This window comes from Colius striatus, chromosome 8 (genome assembly GCF_028858725.1).
Source record: "Colius striatus isolate bColStr4 chromosome 8, bColStr4.1.hap1, whole genome shotgun sequence".
NCBI classification, from domain to species: Eukaryota; Metazoa; Chordata; class Aves; order Coliiformes; family Coliidae; genus Colius; species Colius striatus.
The window spans coordinates 8,382,902-8,402,393 of NC_084766.1; the positions used below are offsets into that span (position 1 = coordinate 8,382,902).

At 46.1% G+C, this 19,492-nt stretch overlaps 1 protein-coding gene across 1 annotated transcript; it reads right to left on the reverse strand.

The window, feature by feature from the left end:
* Window positions 1–1,556: 1,556 nt before the first annotated feature.
* Window positions 1,557–18,947, reverse strand: SNCG (synuclein gamma). The gene is made up of 5 exons (XM_062001572.1): window positions 18,683–18,947; window positions 13,815–13,856; window positions 11,831–11,958; window positions 3,043–3,129; window positions 1,557–1,926 (listed from the first exon to the last, which is right to left on the reverse strand). The coding sequence occupies exons 1-5, from the start codon at window positions 18,801–18,803 to the stop codon at window positions 1,906–1,908; spliced, it is 399 nt and encodes a 132-aa protein (XP_061857556.1). The 5' UTR covers window positions 18,804–18,947; the 3' UTR covers window positions 1,557–1,905.
* Window positions 18,948–19,492: the final 545 nt, after the last annotated feature.

Here is a 19,492-nt window from a genome sequence, read left to right on the forward strand (position 1 = left end):
GCATAAAGACTCCTCTGAGCTGAGACTACACCAGGGCTAGACCAGACCCAAGCAAGGGCTACAGCAGCGCAGTGCTGAACCCTCATCCACCAGAGGCATGAAGCTGCTCAGAGAGAAGCAGGCAAGCACAGAGGTAGATCTTTAGGAAACATTCACACACCTTCAGTGCCCATAGTCAAGCAGTGTTTAGGCTCATAAGTCTAGATATAGATGTGTAAATACCAGTTAAACCCTTCCCTTCCCCCAGGGAAGATGATGCTGTGGCACAGTGTGTTGGCGTGGAGAGCTGCATGGCTCTCTAGGAGGCAGCTGCACAGCTCAGCACCACGGAGCAGTGTGCCTGCACTCCCAGCTCAGCAATTGTTATACTCTCGTGGTTTCAGTCCATTTGAACCAGGGGCAAAGCCTGCTCAATACATGGGCATTTGGGAAGCGGCTTACTCCTTGCTTTGAGTTGCAGCCTGGCCCAGCTGATACCTGCTCCTGCCTCCCACATGTGCTGTAGCTAGTTAAGGCTCTCACCTCCTCTTTCCCCCTGGCTGGCAGAAGGGTTTTTTTTAATGTATCCCTACAAAGCAATTGGAGCAGAGGGTTTTTTCCCTGTCTCTCTCTACTTAACACTAAGAATAGGCTCCAGTCTCCTGCTGCTGAGCATGAGTATCACAGCCCTTTATGCCCCGGCTTACCTTGGCCTCAATTGTAGTTATTCTGTTTAACTGACAAATTCTGCAAATGTTTTGCAAGACAATCAGAAAAGAGTCTGCACACATTGAATATCACCTCCTTTGAAGGATCTTGTTATCTCTGCTAGGGCTCTTTTGTTCCCTTTCCTTGTTGAGATCAAACATCCGTTCTGGCTGAAAGGCCTGTGGTCTCTGCAAGGCAATGCTTTACCTGTATTGTTAATGAGTGGCTGCTATCACACTTGCTAGATCCTTCCATGCTACAGCAGGTCTACAGCAGGTAGTCATCACCAATGTGTACCTTAGCAGCAGCTGATTCTGAAGCAGCCTAAATCTCTACATTTACACTGGCATCTCATGGGTTCCTGCATGCTCTGCCTGTAGGTGAATAAAAGACCCCATTTTCAGATCCACACTTACTGATATGCTTTAAAACCATCCTTCCTTATTTACAGCACTGAACTTCCAGCAAGTTTCCTGTTCTCTGTGTTTGTAAAGGCAGAAGGTCTGTACTGCTTCCACTGAGCTGCTGTAATTGATCCCAGCTCTGTGTTCGTGTCGCACCAGTAATTCTTTGGCACCTAGTATCAGACTCACCCATTTCAGAGCAATCCGGAATGAGCTCAGCGCTCATTACATTTCGTTAATTACCTTCTAGCCATTGTTACACTCAGATGTCAGGGCAGAGTTTCCAAGCTCTAGTGTAAGCAGAATAAACAGCAAAGAACAAATGTTAACATCTTACATCACAAGCTAAGGCCCTTACAGTCCTGAGATCTTTGTATTTTAATACCCTGCTTTTACAGGAATAGCTCATTGGTTTGGAAGGATCCACATCTAAAACGTGTCAATAAAAATGACAAAACAAAAAACTTGTTCAAACACTTGTTTATTAGTTAAAAAAAAATATTTTCAGGCTACCTAGAGATCCCAAGTGCCAGTGCAGAGGGAGTGAGACACAGATCAGTGAGTCCAAACAAAGCACGCGAAGCAAGAAGGTCGGGAAGGCATGATGGAGGTGGGGAGAGAGCCCCAGTACACCTGCGCTTCACTTACAATCAGAGCGGTCTGGCTTACACATCTGGTACGACTGGCCTATGAGACAAGTGAAAGACTGCAGAGCTGGATGTAGTTAGTCTATGGAGAGCGGGATTTTCCTGTTGCAGTGTCAGCTGATATTCTCTTGGAATGCTCTCTTTTGAGGGAGAAGCCCCTAAGCTGATTAATTGCCTTCATTGTCACCCTGTGAGAGAAGATAGACAGGAGTACACTTAAATATTTCCAACAGAAAACATACATAAATGAAATTGGGAGAAAAATTGATGTTGGTAGTCACCATGTAAAACCTCATTGACAGCTAGAAAACAAGGACTGTATGGGGTGCAGAAAGTAAATTAATTATCCGTTCCTTCCGGCATCCAGACACACTCCTGTTATAACTCAGATCTCTGGGGAAAATGAAGGTGTGATTTTGCATGTGGTGGAAGCTGGGCTGAGTGGAGCCAGGCTGTCATGGGCAGGAGTGTCCTGCTTCTGCTGATGGGTCAGCCTCTTGCCCTGACACGAGGACTGGCACTGGCACTTGGGCAGCCATGGAGACAGCTGGATCATAGTAGGGCTCATCTGTGGGACTGGACCAGATGGGGTAATGGCTGGCAGAAGGCAGTAGGTGCAAGCTGACACTTTTGGGAGCTTCAGGCACTGTGGAAACAGTCAGAGCTTCAGGGAAGCTGAAAACAGGGGAGCTTGGGTGTATGAAGTACTGCAGGGCTTATGGAGGGGGCAGCCAAAGGCCTGGGGACTGAAATCATAAAGGAAACACCACATGAGTAGCATTTGTCCCTTTGGACGGTAGGAGGCTGTCCTTCCTTCTTCAAAAGCTGAAATTGGCCCAGAGACTGACCTCTGACCCAGGGCTTCAAAACTCCATTGCAGGTAGAGTAGATAAAAAATTGAAAGAACTATTTTAAACACAGGAAAATGTAACTTGTTATCTAAAGCCCTTCTAAAGCACAGCTGTAGCCAGGAAAAAGCTATTCCACATGCTGATAAAGCCATAGGAAAGCATTAACTATTATACTTGTGTTTACACCCCAAAATCAGCCCAACTCAGGCAGCAGTTTGCAGGCTGGTCGATGTCACTTGGGGCAAAATCTTGCTGCCAAAAAAAGGAAGTGGCAAAAGCAAGAGCCGATGTGTTCAGGTTTTTCTCAAGTGACTCTTGAAAGCTGGGAATCCTGCTGGGCTGCACGCATGGCAGACGTACAACCACACAAAGCAAAGTGGAGATTGTCCCAGGGAAAAACAGTAACCCAGAAAAAGCCCAGGTGTGGTCTGGAGGGTCGTGGCATCACCTCACCTCTCGGCTGCCACCTGTGCTCCCCACCAGGGTCCCCTCTCCAGCCGCCTCCGGCTGCTCAGGCGGCTGCGGCCCAGCCAGGTCCTCCTGTCAAGAGACAACACAGATGTCAGTTTGTCCTCGCTGCCACACACAGACTCCTCACCTCCTCTCTGAGCAGACATGAGGTGAGTTTTAGCATTACACACACTGATAAAACACCAAGTTTAACAGGGGGCAAATACTGCTTGAAATCCACTTCTTTGTGCAGCTTGTTGTAGAGGATGTCTATGAAGAAGAAATTCAGCTTCTTACAGCCTGGCTTAGGGGCTATTTTCATGCAGAAAATCAGTTCTCTTTCTCAAGTTTTCTTTCCTGTCACTGAGATCAGAGTTTTGACTTCTTCAGTGCGAAGAAATTGGGGAGGAACAAATAGACTTACCTAGAGTAAGACAGTGCCTAGCCTTTCCCTTTGTTACCTTGCTCACCCGAAGCACTCGTTGCACAGAGCAATACTGATTTCAGATACAGCAGTATCATGGTGGCATTAATATCATGCCTTGCATAAAATGTCAGTCTCCAAGGATAAGCTTTTCTTTGTCTTTGAGGTCCAAGCACTTTCATAAGCACCTAGGGCTCTTTCAGCCACTTGCCTTCACCTTTCAGCTACCTTTCTATTAACATTCTATTAAGGGGCAATTACTTCAAATGTGACCTGACCACATGGGAAGAGAAGACAAAAATCTTGACCATACCTGTGCACAGGGGATGGACAGCAAACAGATACACACACACACTCCTTTGGGGAATCAGTCAGTAAGAGCAGAGGGGGGCAGAAATAGCAAGCCCTCTATAATCCAGCCCCAAATCACCAGGGAGCCCTGCTGAAATTACAATGCTCCTCTGTTCCCTTTGAGCACATAAGGCCAGCAGTATTCTTGATTTTTTACTCTCTTTTCTCAGGGCCACCACAGAAGAAACCTGAGACACATATGTTACATAAAGGGGAAGTCCATCTTGCATGGAAGGCAGGTGTATCATTTTCATTTCAATACTTTGGAAACACAAGGCCACCACTTTCCTTGCTGCTGCTGTTCAGGCATTACAATTGAAACGTCCTTGTCAAAACTACTGTAAACAGAACTTTATGCTTCATGTGTTTTGGGGAACTGCACTCTTTGTTCTCACATGTGTTCTTATTTTCCTGTCCAGTCACAACTGTTCTCATCAGGAGAAGAATCTCCTCTGCTGCTTTTGGGACTGAATTAGGTTAGAAGAGGTGATGTGAAATAAAGAAGGAAAACCAGACAGAGTTACATAGATGTAAAGTAGATTCCATGAAAATTTAAGCTGGAAAATTGGACTTTAGATACATTTTTGGCAGGAAGGGGAGCCAGAAGATGCAAGCACCACAACTTGATTGTCTTGCCACAGGCTTCCTGCTCTCCATATAAGCTATCATAAGAGATCAATCCACTAATGAAATGAAATAGCCAAAACATGAGCTACAACTCAGCACTGATGCCTGTCGCAGCTCCAGGCATTCCCTTCACCTCCCTGCTGAGAGTCAATTAGTTTGTTTACAGACAGAGGGAGCACTGAGGGTGTCTTCATTTGAAAAGCACAGTGTGATTATTTTTGTTTCCCTAAAAAACATGTCCTTAATTTGCATCATGTTGTTGGCTGAAATGATTCTCAATGGTACCTGCCTGACCTCTATTAAGTAGCTCAGGTTACCTAATGACATCAAATTGTGCACACTATGGGGACCAGTTTTTGGTGTCCAGTTCCTGGTGCAGCAGGGACCCGAGGCTGCTGGGGACAGGCCACCACTCTGATGGAGCCACTTTGCCACAGCCTTTCCAAAACAAGGGAACTCTCCTCTTGTCAGCAAACAACACTCACTACTGCCTGATTGGGCCTCAGGATCCATTCTGTGGTTTTAAAACACTTCATATGCATACAGAGGACTACACCTTATAACAGAACAGTGCACAGCAGGTCAAAGCAGGTAAATAGTCTCAAATTGTATTTTGGAGCTCTACAAGTAGGGTTGTTTTTTACTATTAGGTGCAAATTAAGGCAATGCAAGTCAATGCAACCAATAGCTGCAATAGCAGGCAGGTGGGGTTACCAGCTGTGAAATCCTGAAGGTGAATCAAAGCTGCACTGAGAAAACTGGGAGACAGCTGACAGGAACACAAGGGCAAGTGCAGAGCATCCTGCCTTTCTACAGGGCAATCTACTCTTCCTGTGGGTAGGAAGCTCAGCTCTGCTAGATGTGGGAGCAGTGGAAAAGGTGATCTCTTCCTCAGGACCATCCTCAAGACAATGCATACAACAGCAATGTGTGGGCTGAAGAATCCCTGTTCAGCTATTGTGCTGCACATTATATCCCTTAAATCATGCTCACAGCCAAGACTATGCTCCAGAGGGATAAAAGTGACTCATCCATCTATTTTTAGGAAGGGAAGCAACTATGTTTCTGGAGTGGTTTCTAAACCAGCACAATCGCAGGATGAAGAGGTGTCGGGCCGTGTTAGGGATGTCACCTCACGGCCTCTTTCTCACAGGCTCTGCTCCCCAGCCTGCCCAGAGCAGCGAGCAGGAGCTGAGGAAGGGCTGCATTCCTCAGCTGGGTGGTAGCTGCCTGCGGATTTCGGTGACTAGTCAGGAAAACAACACACAGAGGAGGACCATGTGATGTGCAGGTCTTCACTTTGTATGAAGAGACAGAAATTCCTGGGTACTAACCCTAGCAATAAGACTGACTCACAGCGTGATGTTGGGTAAGAAAGCAAAGGGTAAAGGCCAGAGGACAGCAAGAACTTTGCCATTCCTTCCAGTGTTCACCTCCTCATTAAAAGAGAGAAAATGTTCTAAGGGAAAGGCATGTTGTGACCATGAAGTAGTCAGTAATGCTCCTCCTGCTCTTAAATGGCAAGCAGATTTTTTTTCCCCCTCAGAAATTATGTGTTGTCTTAGAAAAGTATTTATTATGAAAATAACTGATTTAGTTTGTTACGGTTTGTTTTCTTCTGGATTTTTTTTGGGGGGGAGCAATTGATTCTTTTTGGCTAGAGAAGAGAGAACTGGGTAGTTTAACATAACAGTTAAATGAAACATAAGACCTTAGAATTCATTACAGGAATACTATACAAGCTTTAAAAGGTTTTTTTATACATATATTCTGTATCCAGAATATATACTCTATAGAAGATTCATATATATAAAACACTATTTCACTAAGGTTAGCAAATACTGTTACATATTCAGATATCACTAATGAAAAAATCAGCAAATTAGGACCTGTCATTATAAAAATAGTCACAGAATCACAGAATCTCAAGGTCTGGGAGGGACTTCAAAAGATCATCCAGTCCAACCCCTCTGCCAGGGCAGGACCACCTAGAGTAGGTCACACAGGAACTCATCCAGGTGGGTTTTGAATGTCCCCAGAGAAGGAGACTCCACAGCCCATCTGGGCAGCCTGTTCCAGTGCTCCCTCACCTGAATAGGGAGGAAGTTTTTCCTTATGTTTCTTTGGCATCTCTTATGTTCCAGCTTACACTTATTGCTGCTTATCCTATCTTTGGACATCACTGAGAACAGCCTGGCTCCTGACACCTGCCCTTTACATATTTGTAAACATTAATGAGGTCACCCCTCAGTCTCTTCCAAGCTAAAGAGCTCCAGTTCCCTCAGCCCTTCATCACCCCTCATTCCTTATTCCTGTGCAATGTTAACAAGTCTTAAATAGACCGTACTTCAGACACTTTAGTGAGGTTTTATTCAAGACAGATTTTAAAAGTCCACAGATTTTGAAAACAAAAAACCCTGCAATTTGATTCTTCAGATTTCTCTGTTTCACAAGTTCTAGGAAATTGCCTTTTCCAGCTCAGTGACTGTGTTGTATGTTCTGCTGGCTGAGTCCATATGTGAAATGGAATTTATACTTTTACCTATACTATGTTATAGGCCAATGGGGATTTTTTGCCATCCTCAAAAACCTGAGACAAGAAAGATAATCCTGAGAAGGTAGTTTATCTAACAGAGAAAGCATACAGAGTCTAAATGTTGGATGCTGGAACATCAATAACTCAACTGATTCAGTGACAAGCAAGATGTATTGTATTATTACTCTTATTTTAAAACCAGAGAGGTCCACTGGCAATCTGATGTGCTACAAATTTAACAGCTTGCAATGGGATGTCAGTTGCATAAGAAAAGTACAGCCTCCTGTAGTGCTTTTGACCTTGGGTGTTGGAGCAAAAGCGATGCTGCTTGGCAGTATCCCCAAACCACTCCCTTGTAAGCCTTCAGGCCACCTGACAGGTCCTGGATGGGTTTTGGGCTGAATGTGCTTGGAGTGATGCTGACAGCTCTGACTAAAAGGTCAACCTGTGATTAAAGTGAGTAGACTCACAAACAGTACAGACAATTGGGCACAAAGGATTTGTGTCTTATCCTACAAATCCAGGTGGGGTCTTGGAGTAGCTTTGGTTCATCCAGCTCACAGACAGACTCTGTTAGGGTTTCCTGGGGCTGTGTGTACAAATAACACATTTAATAATGTTTACATTATTATCCTACAAAACTACTAGGGCAGAGCCTTTAGCCACGAAGCACTCGCAGAGTCTTGTAGACTTTGAGGCTTCACCAGTGCCACTAACTCAGCTACATATGTCTGGATGCACTAATGAGACTGAGAGTGAAGCACAGAAGTGCCTGTAGGCAGAGTACCACACTCCATACTGCATATGCAGTCTCCCCTGCTCTACAGGATGCTGAAAGATGCCACTGGGATGCATCACTGCACTGGCGAAGTACAGAGAAGCTTGAATACAAAGGGGAAGAGTTTCAACTATTTATTCTTCTTAATTTGGCTATTGACTTCCCTGACCCTCCTGCTTAACAGCTCTGCCCTCGGTGGCCTCTCAGATGCACTTGGTTGCACTCTCCTAGTGGCAGTCATCCTGCTCAAACCAACTTTAAGAGGGAGGTCATTCATCAGTTTCTGCTTCTAATTCCTTCAGTGACACCGTCTTAGTGTCAGTGGTGTTGTAGGGTTCAAGTGAACAGAATTAAGGCCGTGAACATCAGCAGTTCACCTTCAGAAGGTGCAGTTGTTGTGAGAGCACTAAGCCACGATTTGGGTGAGGTACATATAAGCTAGATCAGGCACAAAGAGAAGCGTTGTGATCCAACGAACGCACACAGCAGTTGCACATAACTAACAACTGCTCAAATAATTAATGGAGCGAAATCAAAAAGAGATCAAACGCAATTCAAAGTGACAGAGGCACAAACTGGCAATGAAACCACACACAAACTGACAGGGAAAATTGATCTAAAGGGAAAATACAGGGGGAGGGAAGCAACAGCTACTGGGGAAGTTATTCCAGTGCCCAAGGGATATTTGGGAGTGTGTGTATGTGTGTGTACACGTACATGCACTTGTTTCCAACCACGTGGTGCCTGCAATGCAGCAAACTTTGTGCTGTGTCATGCCAATGAAGAATTTATCTTCTTCTAAGGTAGGGATATTTACTTGGTGATTATCTCACTGAAATCCCACCCCAGGGACTGGGACGGGTGCAGAGCCACAGACAAAACACATTACTGATGTTCCTTTGGGTATCAGGAAAAATTGTGGAGGGTTCATAGTCTTTTTAAAAACCTATTTTTTTTAGTTAATACTGAAAAACTCCCCCAACTCAGTCAATGCTTTCTTGTACTGAGTTAGCAGTGACCAGGCTCCCACTAGGTGATGCCAGCACTACTCAAGGTTGCTCTCATCAAGGTGCTTGGCCCCTTCATAGCTGTAGAGTTACTTCAGTCCCATTTCCTTCTGCCTGGCTTGGAGTGTTCTCACCAAGGAGAACAAGCCAAGAGAGGGCTGCCAACCACCCCATGTGTGTCCATAATGCAGTGCCTGCCATATTCTGCACAGGGGTTGAATTCTTCCCCATGGCCAAAGCCTCCATCTGATCTACACCCGCAGAGCTCAGCCATCCCATGGCTGCTGCCTTGAGCAAAACTTCATCCAGAATCCTTGGAGTTCCCTACCACTCCTTGCTAGCATGTGCTTGCCACTAATGCCAGCTGTCAAACACACAGATTAAATGTCAACAAGCTCTCTGTAATTGATATGAATGCTGGGAATGCTGAGCTGGGGATGTGCCTCCTGGGCCATATGACTCCCCAGATCCAAGTAATCCCATGGCACTGCTCAGTGCCATATATTCACACAGAACCCCTAGCACTTTGAACAATCTCTCTATACAAACAGCAGGGAACAACACTGGAGACAAATGAAAACAGAAATAAGATGTTAGCAACTGCTCTTTGCAATTAGAAAGGAGGACAGGATGGAGCATCATGTCTCAGCACTTGATGCTACAGCTCTCTCCAACTTCAGAGGCTGAAATGCTTGTGTAAAATTCCAGGATTACAAGGTTGTAACAGTAGGTATTTCTTTTTTAAACATCTAACTGCTACAGCTTATCACTCAGTGTATCTCCAGTGGGTGTCTCACGTGCATTACAGTGCCTGGTGCTGCTCTTGGCAGCCTCTGGCTGTATTTCCATTAGCAAATGGCACAGCACAATAGGAGCAGATCTGGAGAAAAAACACATGCTACTGAGAGCCCAGCACAGCCCTTCTGCTGCCCTCAGGAACCAACTCTGGTGCAGCCCTGGCTCATGGCTATTAGCCATCAGCAGTTGGGATGCACTCAGTGTGCGTATGGGGCTCAGTCTTCCATGTTGTTACTATCCAAAAGGTATCTGGCAGATGCAACTGAAGTATGGGGAGTGAGGATGACTTTGTACTCTAAATCCAAGCTGAACTAAACCACAGAAACAAACATTTTTCCTGAATTTCTTTCTCCTGTAACTTCTTTTGCCTTGTTTTTCTCCTCCTGTTCTCATTCTGCTGCCCACATCTGCTAATTTGCCATGACACCATGATACTTCATCAAAGCAGCTTCCTTCATTTAGTCTGCCCTTTGGCATGTGACACATTCCACCTTTTTATTTATTGATCAGTTCCCATTTTAACTCTAAACAGGCAGACATCAACAGAAGACACTAGAATGACAGTTGAGATGCTTAACGCTTTAACCCTTTGGAAAACTCACAGCCTTGGTATAAGGCCTGCAGTCTGCATATCCCAGAACCATTGTTAGGATGAAGGAATCACTGATTTTCTAAGGGACTATCCACACAAGGATGGAAACAGATAAGATCAACTCACTTTGAGCTCTGATTGAACACCTGTAAGTTGTAGCTTGTCAGTCTTTGAGAACAGGCTTGTAATTAGGACAAAAAGAGAAGAGGATTACAGCTGCTCAGTCCTTGCCAGAAGGGGAGACAGTTTGGTATCTGCAGGACAGATTCCTCCTGTCAGCAAATTCCTAGCTCTCCTGGGTCAACCACCCCTTTGCCTGGTTAGTCAAAAGGTAGGAGGGGGTAGTGTGTCCCCACAGAATTAGGAATCACTATTTGCACTCCTGCAGCCTAACTGCTGTTCCCTGTGGGAATAGAGATTAGTCTTATCCCAAGGGCTTAGCAGAAATTCTGTATCTGCCCTTTTCACATGCTTTCAGGAGGCCATTTTGCGTCACTCGGGGTTGCTGTTCTCCTCTTTTGTTAGGCTATTCTCTCAGGAATTATATCGTGTGTAGAAGTTTTGTTTCATATCACAATGTGTTTACGTGCAGGTCAGGAAATTCATCAGCCAACTGTCTGAACAATTATCAGAGTTTTGGCCAGCCTCGCTTTGCTTTGATTCGAGGTTTGGGTTTGTGGTGACTCATCTAGCTCATGTGGCTATCAACGCCATCGCGCGCGGCCCTCTGAAAAGGGGAAATGCAGCCAGGCTCACCAAAGAGCTGCCAAAGAACAGACTCACCAGTGACAGCATCTTCTTTAGTGACCAACCTTGCCTTGGTCTAGGCAGCTGCTCTGCTCCTTCACGTGCCCCTTAGTGCCCTCACTTCAAGCAACCCAGTCTATCAAATTGGGCTGGAGGACAGAAGACGCCATGGCTGAATCTGGCTTAACCCATGGACAATTTGGGTCACGCAGCCTTTGTCAACAAGGGCTCAGTTGTTGTCGAAACCAGTAGAAAGCTGAGCAGGAGGGCCAGGCTGCCTGCTGGGACCAGGCTTTGCCCAAATTGCTGCTCTCTTCTGCTACGTGTGGAGATGCCAGAGCGGTGTGTGGCATGGGCTCTGGTTGGGGGAGAGAGCAAGTGCTGAGCTCCTACTCCTTCACACTCCAACGCAGCCCTGAGCTGCGACTCACTGCAGCCTGGGCTGCATTTCTACTTAAGACCCTGGGAAAATTGCTTTTCTACATTCATAAGAAAACAGGGAGCTGGGCTCCTGTCAGCAGTGCCAGCTGATGGGATGAGAAGCAAGGGGCACAAATTCCATCAATGTGTCCATCTGAACACACTTCTTTTTTTCCTGTGAGAGTGGTCAAACACTGCCACAGGTTGCTCAGGGACATTGTGGAGTCTCCATCTGTGGAGATATTCAAAACCCAACTGGATACGGTCCTGGGCAACCTACGCTCATTGACCCTAAGGGAATCGGATCAGATGATTTCAAGTGATCCCTTCCAAACAAAATGATTCTGTAATTATATTAGGCATTATACAACAATACTGTTACATTAAAGCAGATATTGCTGGAAACCTCTCAGTGAAGAGGTAAAACCATCAACTGGAAAAGTTTAGACATTTTAAGTGTATTCCAAAGAGAACTCTTTCATCCTGCACATCACCAAAGAAGCAAACATACCTTTTTTACAACTCCTGTAGTGGCCACGATGGTCTCTGCTCCTTCTACAGTCTTGTTTGCCACTGTGTTCACACTGGCTACTACAGCTTCTCCCACCACATTGGCCTGCTCTTTGGTCTTCTCAGCAACTGGGATTTCAACAAAAGCAGAAAGTCAATGAGCTAGGCACTGCAAAAAGGCTGCCAAATTCACTGGCACAGTAAAACTATTGGATTGAGGTGGGAGAATAAATAAGTCCTGGTAAAGACTTTATTTTTTATATGAGATCATGTCTGAATTTAGACCATGTACTGAGGGTTTTGTCTGACTCAAAAGGTGCTGCTCAGAGGGCAGCACCGCAGCCTGCTAGTCTCTGTGGGCGACTACAGAGTGAAAAATTCAGTGTAAGATACTAAGAGACGATTGCACAAATAACATATTCTGCCTTGCAGACTGCCCATGACCTCTCTCTGGGCAGCTTCTGTCTGATTTCATGCACCTGGGTAGAACAAAAGCAATCATCACTGAATTCTCTAGGGAAAGGATCCATTCATCCCTCTTCAAGGGAGTCCATACGGCTGCCCTGCTTCGGAGTACCCAGAGGATGCCTGTTCTGGTTTAGCAAGGAGCAGCTTTTGGCTTAGTAACAGGGGGAGCGGGTTGCAGTGAAGACCCGGTAAAGAGTTTGCGGACTCTCCCCTGGCTCCTGGGTTCACACCCACCTCCGGCCCGGCTGGGCCAATCTGGCGCCTCTGCCATCGCTATTTAGGGGACAGGAATTTGAAGTGCTGGCAGGAGGTGTGAGAGTGATACAAGAGGGATGCGACCACGCGGGCCCTTCAGCCAGAGAAGGAGAAAGGAAGGAGAAGCAGTAGACCGGAGACCCCTCTGCAGGCCGTGGCGAGAATGCAAGCTGTGCCCCTGCAACCTATGGAGATCCATGGCAGGACTGAGAGTTACCAGCAGCTCCATGTGAATGAGCCCGGACGGGCGAGGGACTGTGTGGGGAGACGGCCATGGCCCAGGCCGTGCTGGAGAGCCTGTGTGCCGCAGAGCAGCCCCACACGAGAGGCAGAGAGGAGCTGCAGCCTTTGGAATAAGTGCGCGTCGGAGCAGCCCGTGCAGGGCTGCCGTGTGTGTGAGTTACCCCACGGACTTGCAGGGAGGACTGGCGTGGAGTTCACTCGTCCTGAGGAGGGACAAACGGCAGAAGCTCTCGGAAACCGACTAACTGACACCCCAACTGCCTGCCCCCCCGAACCGTTCAGGGGGGGACAGGGTAAAAACCCCGGGATCAGGGCTCTGAGCCCGAGAAGAGGGGAGGGGTGGCAAGAAGGTGTTCTTAAAAAGGCTGGTCGGACTCTTCACTGTTGTATTACTCTGTGTTGTTTTATCTTGGTTATGTTTTGGGTTTGTGGGTATGTTTTAGTTGATGTTGCATTAAATTATTTTCTGTTTTCTTCCCCAAACCGAGTGGCCTGGTCTGTTTTGTCCTGAACCTTAAGCACCAATTAAGCTCTCCCTGCCCTTGAGCAATTTTCAGCCACTTCTCAGGGCTAATCGTGGTCTTTGTTCCCTGATGGGCCTAAACCACGACAATGCCTTAGGATCCCTGACTCTGCGACCGCCTGACAGAAGTCTCCCTAAGACCACTGTTTTGGCCCAGCGGGATCTGATGCAAGTAAACCCTCTCTGCATGCCAGGCAACACTCTTGCTTGGCATTGTGAAATGTCTAAATTGCTGTGAAACGTCTGAGTGCACAGTAACATGCATTAAGATTTTTTGACCTGCTCTACTGATCAAATATTTTCCCCTATCCACGTGCACTGCAGATGCCAGACCCTGAACCATCGCCCCTGGCAAACATCCCTCATGCATTGAATGGAAGGTCACAAATCACTGGTGTCCCCCTGAGACCTTCCACTTGGCAGGAGCAACGGGCTTATCAAGAGGTCCAGCAACACGGCGCAGATTTCCACATCTGCACTGGGGCTGTGCTCTTACCTGAGGTCACACTTTGCACCACACCTTCCTTGGTTTTGGTACCTGTGAAAGGAAACATAAGACCCATCAGTGCTACCTGGCAAACAACTCCCTGGTTTCTGGGCACAGATGGTGCAGTGCTGAGCCGTGGTGCTGCTGGCACCTTGTGCTAAGACGTAAGCCAACAGAAGGGACCAGCTTCCTTCCCCAATAAAGTTAATGAGTACCTTTGTGTCAGGAGCTGGCTAACTTCAACCACAAACAGTCTGAAGATGCCCAGATCTGAAAAATCTTGATTATACCATGCTGAGGTTAAATTGTCCTTTGGAATATTTCCAAAATGAAAACAACAGTGGAGTGTATGTAAATCAAGTGTAAATATTGAAGTGTAGTAAGTTACACAGAACCACAAAATTGTAGGGCTTGGTCACGTGGTAAGATCTCACCTACTTCAGGCTTTCAAGACAAGGAGTTGAATCTATGGCTCTTCCCTGCCTTTCAGTAGGATACTTGTCTGCAGTTGTCATCTAAAGCTTCGTTTTGTACCTCTAATAAAGATTCTGGAGAAACTTGAGGCTGAATTTACAGAAAAAAACTCCACCTGCTACATACCTAATTACTAGATTCCCATTTTGGTGCCTCAGCCTAAGCTGTTGCAGTAGTACACAGAATGCAGGTGTTTTTATCTCAAATTATGAAAGCACACCATGTATATGCTTACATTGTAATTTACCTTGCTGTTCTCAAGGCACAACAGCGCATAGGACATAAGGGCATTCTGTTTGCAACTCAAGTAGTCCTCCAAGCTTGAAGTGACCTGTATACATCCCTTCTATTTGTATACTGCATCACTTATGTTAAATCATGCAGTAGATGGGCAGCCCTCGCAGTAACTGCGTGCTTTTTCACATCACAAAAATAGAGGATGAAACTTACCTCTGTTGGCAGTTAAATAAACACATGCCAAAAGGTTCCACTTTACTGTACTTGTAAATCATCTGCATCTATACAGGCTCTCTTCAAGTTTCCCATACTGACACAACAAAAAGATTTTTATGGCCAATTGTTGAAATGATAACAGTAAAGAGCCAGGCAGAATTTTAACTGCAGAGGTACTGGAGCATCCATGGGTGTGGTGGGAGAAATTAGCTACAAACCACATCTCGTTCTCATTAACAGCCTGAAAAGCAAAACAGGTGCAGCACCCTGATAACAGCAGATCCAGCCCAGCTCTGTTCTGCCCAATACATGTTACGTATCAGTGAATAGAATTCTTGATTGTTGATTTATTTTGGTGGTTGTAACAGTTGCCTGAAGCAGAACAAAACTGTTCGACAACAATATGCCCTCAGCGTTTCACTCCACCCTCCCAAACTGTTCAAACTGAGGAGATGAAAACTCTGGACTGCACCGTTGTTACTGCTGTAAACTGCAGCTCCTGCTGATGCACACGATTCGTGTGCTGCTGTGACCTGGATGTAACGACGATGCCACGACATACAAATGTGTACAGAAGCACAGCACTGAGCAGAGCATGAGATGCAAGTCTCAAGCCATGAATGTGCCAAACGCACGCAGTTCCATTCAGATGCCATCCTGGTTTGGTTTCCCTCCCAGTGCCACTCCAATAAAAGACTGCCACAATATTGATTTGACATACGAGATGCTCTCATGTCACACACAGATGTTGAAGCTTTACCTTTCTTTGCTGTTTTTTGGTCAAAAAGCAGTTGTTAGGTAAGCAAAGAATATAGTTTGCTGTACTAGCCTTGCAAACATTTCTGTTTTGCAGTAAACATGCTTAGTGAGACAAGAGCTGTATGTATGTATATATTTTTTCATCAGACTTTTGATCTAAGACGACTGTCTGACCTCAATTCTCTTGCAGGGGGAAGGGAGTGGGTGGGTGCCACGTTTTCTGATAAAAATGATTCCAGAAAGGAAGGATGCAGAGACAGAAGAAAACCATTTGAATCAATTTTATGAGAGAAAAGCTGGCATGGAGAAGTGCCAGAGCTGCAGCCTGGGAAGGACTTGCCTCCTCTCCCTGCTCCAGCCCCCAGCCACACCCAGTGACTCAGGCTCAGCATCCATTATGCACCACATGAAACCCGACCTTCCGGCCCATACCCTTGCCAGCAACCAGCATCTGTTGAATCAGAAAGCAATCACCTGCTGCTCAATCTCATTTCACTGATTAGTCCTTGCCTGCAGCTTGTGTACACAGCATTACAAGTTCATGCATCCTGACTCTGGGCTGTGAGTCATCTGCAAGAGCTTTGGTATCTCAAAGGCAGGAGGGAGGACTGAGGTGGTGGAATGCTGTGCGGTGGCAAGAGGTTTATAGCAGGAAAGGATGTGATGATGTGCTGCAAATCCTGCAGAAGTTTGTGCTGGAGTCTCTCCCTTTTAGTGCTTGGGGTGTTGGGGCTTTCTGTGAGGTGTTCTGGAAATCTGCATTGGATTCTCCATTGAGGCTTCCTGAATTATAGTATTAAACAGTGCTAATCACCTGATGCAGCTTTGCTTTAACTTCATTCATTAACTTCAGTATCACTTAAACCAAGCAGAATGACAGACCATTGAATAAGCTGCTGCATTCACTGTGCAAGGATCCACTGCCACTTGGGTATACCCAGAGGCTGTTATGATTTGGAGAGCTGACTGTGGTTTTGCTAAGTGCAAAGATGGCCCACGCTACAGGATCTCGCTCTTTATGTGCAGCCTCTTCTCTACCCTACACGTGGAGCAAGGGGGTGAGTCCCCCTGCCAGCCCAGCCCAGCTGTGAACTGGCGGGAGGCATTTCTGGCTCTGGCAAGGGGCTGTGGGAACGGAACTTTTGTGGCTCAAAGGGGAGGGAGGAGGTGGTTGCAGTGCCCTGATGACTCTGTCCTCTCCAGCTGGATGCCTCTCAATGCAGCAAGTGACCCACCAGACGTGGTGGCTGTGCTCAGACATCTGGAATCCTCCCTAGGGAGTCAGCAATGAGTTAACACAAACCTGAACAAAAGTCGGGGATGCACTTCATCCATCCCAGACTTTGGGTCTTTTTTTCCTCCCTTTCCCTTTTTCTGAAACACCCTGAAGTTTTTATACAAGAATGACTTTCTCATAGCATCCAAAAATTCATCTGCTGTCAAATAATGCTCTAGGCCATGCTACTGCAAAGGAAGGAGCAGGGAAGGAACTGTTCAGGTCTCTGACTCGTGTGGTACAGAGTGAGAAAAGGCAGCATGAACAACATATCAGTTATTCCAGTTTTAATCGATGTACCTGGCCTCCACCTTCTCTGCTTATTTAAAAAGTAATTCTCTGAGCTCATCAGCATCTGGCCTTTACTTTTCCTGCCTGGGAATGACTGAATTTTCCCCAAAGGGCTGAGCATCCCCCATTATGCAACAGGAAGTGCACCAGCCTCAAGGCAAAGCACTAGCCAGTGCATGACAGGGCAGGAATCCGGCTGTATACCAACACAACAACAACAAAAATTAAAGGAGAAAGCACTTCATCTTCACCTTGATCCTAATTTCATACTCGTTTAGAGATTTAGGTTTTAAGAAGGCTTTTAGTATACCTCATGGCTGTGCAAAACTTCTAACCAGTATGGAGATGTACAACATGATTGACTGGAGATGCAAGGAATTCTGTACAAAGATTTGGAATAAGCCTTTCTGACATCCCTCAAATCAGTAAGCAACTGGAGCATGGCAATGCCACAGTTCGACACCTAGATGTGACCTTTGGCAGGCTAGTGTTTCAGTTACTGTGATTAGTTTAATTGTTTACAGAGATGCTGTTTACCTTTTCTTTTCTCCAGAGTCATCTTGAAAGTGAAATGTGAACTGCTACAACGGTTCTTTTACAGCATGCCAATAGCTGAGTATTTAAAGTTTTGGGATCAAGACATTACCAGATCTGCTACACATAAAATGTAATTTATAACGTACAAATAAATACTTGGATCTATTTTCAGTAAAGCTGTTTTAAATATAGTAGCTAGGTACAGCTGTGGATGTTGGAGCAGGATAACAGGAAGAGCCTGCATGTAAACTTTCCCACTAAAAAGCCCTCTCTCCCACATCTAGTGAACATAAAAAGCCTTGTGAGGTGCAGTAATCAGCAGTGAGGTAATCAGCCTTGGGAGCCTAAGACTTTAAGATTTTACAGCATCTGGAATATCTGACCATCCAGCCATATAATTGCACGTGCTAGATAGTGGAGACAGCGGGTTTCAAGGGTGACCTTGAAAAGGGAGGTTTCTGAAACAGCACAGTCACTGTGAGAGAGGTCTCTAGGCAGGACATCAGACATGCTGTTTTCCAGATCCCGTCCTATGGGCAGAATGAATTTGGGTGTCTCTCGTAAAGCAAGATTAATGTGTGCACGGAGAATGAAATAGGTCAGTGAACAAGAGAAGGCTTTCAGGATTAAATGGTATGCTTGTGGGGAAACAGATACATCCTGCAGCCCCCTCTTAACACTGCTGGCCCCTCTCAGGAACCTCCTCAGCATGTCTCTCAGCATGGAGGTGAGGCAGAGACCAGCAGTGCACCAAGCATCTGGAGTGATTCAACCTGCAAACAAGTGATAGTCAAAACAGAAACCTTCCACCTGGGCATCTGCTCCTTAACTTTGCACTGGTTCTGCCTTCTCTGAAGTAGTGGCCATTTCTGTGTCTAATTTACAGTTGAGGAAACTGAGGCACAGGGAGGATGTGGCACCCCAGGCTTACACAGCGACCCTGTGACAGAGCTGAGGACGTTACCCAGACCTCCTGCCGCTCACTCCCAAGCTTTAGCCACCACAATCTAATTTCCCCAGACTTTCTCAGAGACAATCTATGTGGCAGTTCATTCTCAAATGTAGACTGAAAATAGGTCTCTCTTACCTACATACAACACCCCTTCTTTAGTCTTCTCTGCAGCCTCCGTCACGCCCTGTTTGGTCTTTTCTGCAGCAGCCACCACACCTTCTTTAGCAATGGAGAAACCTTTCTTAAAGACATCCATTCTTGTTGCTTGCTAGGGTATTATCTGGACGATGGCAGTGAGGGACAGCAGCAAAAAGCACCAGAGGACCAGGACTGGGCTCTGCAGCCTTCCCCTTAGTGGACACTCAGTCTCTCTGTCAGCCTGCCTTTGCTCTTACTCCTCCGCTGGATGAAGGCAGTGTGGCAAACCTCACAGTCTTTGCTGTCTCTTATTGATGAAGTGCACTGCACTGTAGCCAATGCCTGAGAACAGCTGATACTGAAATATTAATGATATGAATCTGCTTGAGAAGATTTAAGAAGGGAGGGGGAGACGAGGAGAACGACATCAGTAGGTAAGGGACTGTCTGGAAAATTTCCAGACAGATAGAGCTTTTTAAATATGCTGCAATGTTCTCACTCAAGGATGCTCCAGAGGGAGACTTTTTATCTGAAGAGCCGAGTTCCTGAAAGGGCACCTGCCAAGGCTGCAGCAGGAGGCAAACACAAGCTCTCCTGGGTTCCCAGAGGGCGGAGGGCATGCAAAGCTGGTAGCAAAGAGTCAGGTTTCTTGGTCTGCCAGTTACCAGAACCCACCCTGCACATAATGGTAACAAGAACATTATTTCTAGTAAATACTGAGAGAATAAGGGAATCGGCTAAAGCTTGGTGCTCAAGGGAAGGGAGCTGAAGTCTGAAGGCACTTAGTGTAAATTACACTTTTTGCTC